Source organism: Odontesthes bonariensis, chromosome 5, assembly GCF_027942865.1.
Source record: "Odontesthes bonariensis isolate fOdoBon6 chromosome 5, fOdoBon6.hap1, whole genome shotgun sequence".
Taxonomy (NCBI): Eukaryota; Metazoa; Chordata; class Actinopteri; order Atheriniformes; family Atherinopsidae; genus Odontesthes; species Odontesthes bonariensis.
The window spans coordinates 31,136,723-31,143,916 of record NC_134510.1 but is presented as its reverse complement, the minus strand read 5'-3'; the positions used below and the strand labels follow the sequence as shown (position 1 = coordinate 31,143,916).

General features: G+C 37.7%; 1 protein-coding gene across 1 annotated transcript; it reads left to right on the top strand.

The window, feature by feature from the left end:
- Positions 1 to 4,354, top strand: LOC142380847 (sialic acid-binding Ig-like lectin 14). The gene is made up of 5 exons (XM_075466771.1): positions 1 to 233; positions 865 to 1,275; positions 2,134 to 2,451; positions 3,823 to 3,931; positions 4,020 to 4,354. The coding sequence occupies exons 1-5, from the start codon at positions 128 to 130 to the stop codon at positions 4,126 to 4,128; spliced, it is 1,053 nt and encodes a 350-aa protein (XP_075322886.1). The 5' UTR covers positions 1 to 127; the 3' UTR covers positions 4,129 to 4,354.
- The last annotated feature ends 2,840 nt before the right edge of the window (positions 4,355 to 7,194 follow it).

Genomic DNA, 7,194 nt, shown 5'->3' with positions numbered 1-7,194 from the left:
GGATATGATATTGATTTACTTCCACAGTATTCGCTTGATGTTGTGGTAGAAGGAAGATTTTGTCCTCGGGAATGGAATGATTGTTTGAATAATCAAACCAGGGAATTTGCTCTCATCTGCTGTTCTGATGTTTGTCTCGTGGAGGGAAAGATCAAGCTTGCATCTATTCAGGATGTATGCGCTCATCTGGGTAACACTACTGTACTCTGTGAGGCACGGCAGTGTTGCCACAGGTATGACTCTTCTCCTTCATAAACTTGTAATGCAGCTAAAATGATATAATGATATTGCAATTTGTTTAGTAGTGATTCAAGATTAATAGCATTTTCACTCCTCAAAATTGTATGTTTTAAAGTTTTTGTCTCAAAAAATCTCTCATGAGAGAATTTAAGTCAGCTTGCATCTTGACCACATCTGGGCTCTTGTCGCTGGCTTTGCTGACCGAGAGCCTTGGCTTCTCACTTGACTTTGATTCTACTTTCTTCTTCACCTATCTGGTGTGAACTTTTCCCCATAGCTTGCTAGATTCTAATTTAATAGGCTCTTCAAGGTACCTAGACTTTTACTGTAATGCCCCACTCACCAAATAGTCAGGATTGGTTCCCGAGAAATGTCTACACAAAACAGCCTCAGCCATAGTATTAATGGCTGATGTTGCTCATGATAAAAACCATCTTATAGACATGTTAATAAGGTTAAAACATATTTCGTAAATTGGACACCCTAAACAAGTCTTTATATTATAACAGAGTTAAGAAGTATGTAAAAATCAAACTTAGATGGTCAGCTTTTCTTAGACAGAAGTGGTAATTGCACTTTAAAAACTAAATGCTGCCAGTCAGTTTTGTTTCTTTTCATTAACAGGTGCCTCAGTGTGGGGAAAACAACACTGTCAACATGGATTCTGTATCACTCTCAGTGAGGGAAAAATAACAGCAGAGGCTGGACTCTGCATCATTGTACCGTGCTCCTTCACTACTGCTGATAGTTTTACACCTGAACATATTGTCTGGTATAAATGCGACCCTTTGAAACAAACATGCCGTGACTCTGACATTATATTTCACACCTACGAGAACAGAGAAAGAGTTCACTCTGGGTTCAAAGGACGAGTGTCACTTTTGGAGCCAGATGTGAGTCAGAAGAACTGCAGCATCGTGATCAATGATCTCAAGGAGTCTGATTCAGGATCATACCACCTCAGAGTTAATGGTCTCTTGAATGGAAAGACAGATGGATTTACATTCACTCCAATAACAACTATCTCCATTAAAGGTAGGAAAACCTATAACAATGCCATAAGTACTATCAAGTAAAGCTCTTCACTGTTGTACACTGAAATGATTTGAGTCTTAATGACACAAAGTTACTACATGCACTTGCTGACCTCTATGGGCAGCTGGTGGGAACTGCATCCCATCTTGATAAAACTGCCATGTTTAAAGCTGCAGTCTGCAACTCTTTTTCAAGCATAATGCCTGGAACTGTCCGGGGATTCTAAAAGTAGTACATTAAATACCCCAATACAAAAAAAAATGAGTTCTCTAGGTCCCCTATATGTCCCGCTAGGTCCCTCCAAAGCCAGCAGGTTTGTTTACAAAATTGCAGACCGGACTGGTAAAATGTAACCAATCAGGTTACAAGCTGAGCTCTGCTGCCTTTCAATCACCGATTGTGCACGCGCGATACAAGGTAGGCTCGTCCCCACGCTTATTTATCTGGACTATTGAACTTCATTACGGGCTAGTCTACTTACTGTGTCTTCCATGATCGCAAATGACAGGTGAGTTGATGAATGAGGAGTCGTGTACGCGAATCTGGCGTGCACGTAGACGTGCACGAGTTCTCATGTGTTTTGATGGGGCGGGACAGGAAGTTGAATAACTTTTTATTTTTCGGTTAAAAAAATAAGCATTTCTTGCATTTTGCGACTACGGAGGTCACCGTTTTCAACTTCAAGCGTTCTGATAGATCATGTAAACCCTTAAAATGCCAAAAATTAGGACTTTACGTATGACAACAACAAATCCTGCAGACTGCAGCTTTAAGAAAATATCTGATTTCATCTCAGATTTAGGTGAATACAACCTTCAGAATTTTTATGATTCTACCAGTGCATTGTTTTTACATCAGGACGAAATCAGAAGCCCATTGTGACGATTCCTCCACTGACAGAGGGACAACAGACCACACTAACCTGCACTGCTCCTGGTTCCTGCTCTGGGTCTCGTCCTAAAATCTCCTGGATGTGGAGGGGAGCAGGAGAGAAGGACTCTCACATCGCAGGAAACATCACTGCTGAGACTAATAATCTGACTGCTGTCACACACAGCCACAGCTCATCTCTGACCTTTAACCCTTCAGCTGAACACCACAACACCAATGTTACCTGTAAGATTAACTTTGTAGGTGGCAGAACTACAGAGGAGACTGTGACTCTGAACGTGAACTGTGAGTAATTTTCTGTCTAAAACATCTGCTTGATGTTTCTCTAAACATCTCACAATGACAGCTGGGATATGCTCCTGCCCCCCTGCGAACCCTGATGTTGGATTAATTTCTGTGAAATGTTTTTGACTACATGACGATTTATAGAAAACGGATTTTAAAGTTCTTAGTATACACATGCATTAAGCTGGCTTACGTATAGCACACACTGTACGTATCATATGTCTGCATATTGCAGAAAATCGTGTTCTCTTTTATTTAGAAACCTAAATTCAGAGTAATTCTTCAATAATTCCCCTGAAGCTATACTACTGACCTCCTTATATCTGTGTGCCAGTAGTATCTGGTAAAGTATCGTGCAATTTATGTTAACACCCTTTAGGCATTCTGAACTGTTCTATTGTAAAGAGTTTTTAATACCTCTGGGTTTAAAATCATGTTAGTGTAAGGATTCAGTTACCTTAGGGGTTTTCCCTAAATTCTTTAAAATGTCTAAACTTTTTCTGCATGTTTACCTTTACTATTTCAAGTTTCTAATAAAATGTGTTTCGCAGATAAAAGGGAACCTAACATGACTGTCAAAGAATCCGTTCTGAATCTGACCTGCAGCACTGACAGTTTCCCTCCACCACTTATAATGAGGACTGAACTCAGATTAAACACACACCTGCACAATGATAGAAGATATTTAACCCTTATCAGCCCTGATGTGATGGCAGATCCTTCAGGACAGTACATATGTACAACGAAACACCTGACCTCACCAACAGATTTAACTTTAACCTGTAAGTTGAATGTATGGAAAAGAGAAGTTTTCTATCCCACGCTCTAAGTTTGTGCTGATGATTGTACATTTGCCAGGTTTGCTGTGATATCATTATTCCACTTTCTATTTTGAAGCAGCTCTGGATGTGTGGTTCAGTCAGGTGTCCTGACTTTCGTGTATTGGTTAGAGGTTTTCTTTACAATCAAATAGCCATTGTTGAAGAACCACACTGAGCGCTCTTTCATTATGATAATGTCACACCCCACAACCAACAGCACTATCACTCAAACTAACAATGATAGCACTGGTTTTTGAATACTCAGAAATGAAGCTGGGTGAGTAAATTGAAAACCCTCTACATCACTGAATCAAAGAACAAAGGAGTTAGTATATCTAAAAGCTGCACCGAATGGAACATGACATGCACTCAGTGCTTGTTGTTTTGGAACCTTGTTTATATTCCCCATTTACCTTAAGCATCCATTCAACATGGCACATAAATCCTCTCAATCTGAGTCTTATACAATTTCTTTGTGGCCTTGATTAGCTTGTTATAGTGCCCATATAGCATCTAAATATACATGAAGCTTCTTTTCTCATTCTTACAGTAAAGCTTGTGCAACATCATGAACCTGACAGTAGAGTTCTTCCCTGGGCTGTCGCTGGTATATCTCTCATGGTGAACGTCCTCCTCATAATCTACATAGGGTGCCTCAGGTACGCTACTTTTCTTGTAATTTATGTTTTGAAGTTTCCTTTAATGCTCTGGACACATATAATAGTTTGCTGTTTCTTCTTTTCAAAGAAGCGAAAGAAAAGAGGTGAAACCAAATGAAGAAGACAGAACTTACGTGTCAGTGCAAAAAAGACATTCATCGTCTGAGTACGATGTTATTGATCAGTATTGTCACTGAAAAGTCTTAAAAGCCTCAAGGATGTATTTCAGCAAGCTCTATTGATGGACAGTCTGCATAAAAATGCATGATGTGCATTACAGCCATACATAGTTACATGGCTTGCAACTTCACATCTCTTTTGTATGCACTGTTTTAGGAATGTCACATTTTTCCTGTACTTAGATATTTTCTGAATATAATTCATCATCATTATTATGCTTTTATTTTGCTTATTTGCCAATGGAGCACATTGCCTTTTTTTTTTTTTTTTTTTTTTTAGCTCGGTCTTGTTCTTTCTACTAAATGAAGGAATTGGTTGTGAATTGGAAGTGATAAATCAATATATAAAATTCCAAAATGCCATGTGGTCTAATATTGCTTTTATGTAAAATGTCTACAGCCATTGTATCTGTCTTTATCACTTATTAGATATCATGTATTTTGCCAAAAAACATACCATTCTTTGTCACAATTTTGACGTTTCATTAACATATTCATTCATTCTTTAATATTTTGGGGTTTTAATACCAAAATGTAATTTGGTAAAAAAAAAGTGAACCATTTGGCAAAGATGTAGCAGTTCTCTGAAGTAGCTCTGTCTGCAATTCAGGTGTCATTGTTTGGTCCTGGTGTGAGTCAGAATCACTCTGGATCATTTTACCTCCCCATTAGTCTTTGAAGATGGAAATGTCTTGGTGGCATTTTCTCCAAGGTCAACTCTTTCTGGAAAAAGTATGACAAGCTTAAACATAAAAATACAAGAAAACATTTTCAGTGCTGTGGACCAACATATTTAAAGTTCTAGCATAAAATGTCTAATCATTGTTAGCATTTACCGACCTCTGCAGGCAACAAGTAGGAACTGCAGGTGATCGTTGCAAAACTATTTACAACACATTTGAATATATATCAATAAGTCATATTACAGAATTTCAGCCTGTATTTAAGTACACTGTCACAGTATGTTTTGTGAGTTACTGAGGTAATAAAAAAGCAAACTGTGTGGTTATTATGAAGTTGTAATACACTATAATCCTTTGTCATTAACAAGTTTATAAGATTAAGGGCTGTTTACATCTAAAAGATTTCCAGTATGAACAGTACATCTGTAAACAGTCAATGCTGTTAACTGTAGGCTGCTAAAAGCTCCCCCGGGGCAACATAATATTAGGCAAGAATGATTTATATGCTGTTTCTAACATGTTATTTTTTTTAATAACCAATAAAATATTTTCACAAGATAACTGGAGGTCTCCCTTTCATGTGTTAGGAGTTAAAACAGACCTTTTATCATTTTCCGAGCATTTTGAATCCAATACTAAACAAAAAAAAAAAACGGACGGTGTTGGTTACCCAATCAATTTTTCAGACTCTTTATTGTTCAGGCATAAGATATAGACTGAGTTATCATTATCAGAAACGGTTGTCATTTAGCCTAAATAAATCAATCAGAAATAAATAGCACCTTGGTGGCTAACAGGAAGTGGAAGGGCAGTGTTGGAGTAAAGATTTTGGTTAGTTTGACAAAAAAAAAAGCACACAAATATGCAGAAGTTGCTTCAAGGCCCCAGAAAGATGAAATGAGGAAATACTGGAAACATCTTTGTTTAAATCTGATGATGTTGTGGGCTCTTTTTAGTTAACATCACTGTCCCCATGTGGACATTATAAATCATTTAATTTTCCACTCATCGTTTTGGTTTGTGTTCCACAAACATCTGTCTGCGGCACTGGAAGAGTGTTCGCTCCTTTTGTTATGACCTTAGAGAAAATATGTCTAAGAGGTATAAAAACACTGTTAAGATGACTATCTGACTATGACTGTTATTTTAGTTCTAAGTTTAATAAAATTCAGATGCTAATGCAAATTAGTGCTTTTTTTTTAGTTTCTGAGGACATTATTTAACAATTCACATGTTTATTACCTTAATTATTTACTATGTTAAGTTTTCATTTTTTAATTAAAAACACTTACTTGAGGGGCGGTCGGTGGCGTAGTGGGTTTAGCAGCCGCCCCATGTACAGAGACTATAGTCCTCGCTGCAGCTAGCCCCGGTTCGAGTCCCGCACCGGACGGCCCTGTGCTGCATGTCTTCCCCATCTCTCTGCCCCCTGCTTCCTGTCTCTCTCCAACTGTCTATCCATTAAAAGGCATAAAAAGCCCCCCAAAAAACAAAAAAAAAACACTTACTTGTAGGTTCTTATAATGAAAGACAGTGAAAGTCATAGGCTTATCAAAGATGATTAATTTAACATTTTTGAGATACAACCCATAGAAAAGCCCAATATCTTCTCAGAACACAGAACTGCTAGAAATTATGTGCTTTCTGTCAACTTGCTCATACATGCAACATACATACATGTTTCTAATCATGAAGGCAGATTAGAAAGTTAGAAAGTAGACAACATTGTTTCCTATTATCCTGGAATTCAATGAACAAGAAAGATAATGTGATTGAAAAATCATGAATTCAATCTGTCACAGGGGAGATGTGATATTGTTTTGTGATGCAACAACAGACTTCTTGAGATGTTCATGTTTCATAAAGGAAGAAACAGAAAAGAGAAGTCACGGATAGAAGATCCAGAAAAAAAGTTTGTGAAGGAGAGTGGAACAAGGAAAGGAAGGTGAAAAAGACTTTCACTGATTTTGAAAGTTATTTATCTTATCATCACATTGCTTTAGGACACATGGCATTGCTGGTAAAACTAAGAGCTGATATCTGTTGATGTAAAAAAAAGTGGATGAAAGGATGGAGACAAGCTCTGTCCTTTTCAGAATTGGTGCATTTATCAAATTAAATTGGTGTCCTAAAACTGGACACCAGCCGTATGGCATGAAACATGGATATGTGTGATCAAAGATAAATAAAGTACATTTAGTTATCTTAAAAAGGAGATATGTCAAAAAGTGTTGTCACACCCCTTGATAAGATGTGCTAATATTGAAGGCGTGGAGCACCAAGACATGCAATATCCTGTGTCACATATGTGATGTCAAGTGGGGATATTCCATTGTTTCTATTTCTGCAATTTTACTTAATCTGCTGCAGTAATGTTTGTCCTGTACTGGGGACATCCGGA